This window comes from Eimeria mitis, genomic scaffold (assembly GCF_000499745.2).
Source record: "Eimeria mitis Houghton genomic scaffold, Emh_scaff693, whole genome shotgun sequence".
Taxonomy (NCBI): Eukaryota; Apicomplexa; class Conoidasida; order Eucoccidiorida; family Eimeriidae; genus Eimeria; species Eimeria mitis.
This window is the reverse complement of record NW_013575025.1, coordinates 5,254-5,522: the sequence shown is the minus strand read 5'-3', so window position 1 is coordinate 5,522 and position 269 is coordinate 5,254. Positions and strand designations below refer to the sequence as shown.

General features: G+C 55.4%; 1 protein-coding gene across 1 annotated transcript in view; it reads left to right on the top strand.

Moving 5' to 3' along the window:
• Window positions 1-257: 257 nt before the first annotated feature.
• EMH_0019950 (uncharacterized protein) overlaps window positions 258-269 on the top strand; it is a gene marked incomplete at both ends in the record, with an annotated part of 4,311 nt that continues 4,299 nt past the window's right edge. Inside the window, one exon of the mRNA XM_013501466.1 lies at window positions 258-264. Within this exon, the coding sequence (XP_013356920.1) occupies window positions 258-264 (7 nt within the window). The remainder of the gene's footprint in view (window positions 265-269) is intronic.

Genomic DNA, 269 nt, shown 5'->3' with positions numbered 1-269 from the left:
ATTCGCCTCACAAGGAGTTTATAGAGAGCAAGGGGGGGCCCCTGCTGCGGCTTGGGGGCCCTGGAGCGAAGCAGTTGTCGGCAGCAGCAGCAGCAGCGGCGGCAGCGGCAGCTGCTGCTGCTGCTGCTGCTGCTGCTGTTGCTGCTGCTGCTGCGTGTGTCTATGGGATTGAAGCGTAATAAAAACTAAATATATACAAATTCAGCTCAGCAGCAGCAGCACAAACATAAATACAGCAGCATCTCCCCTGTCTTACCATGGTGGGTACA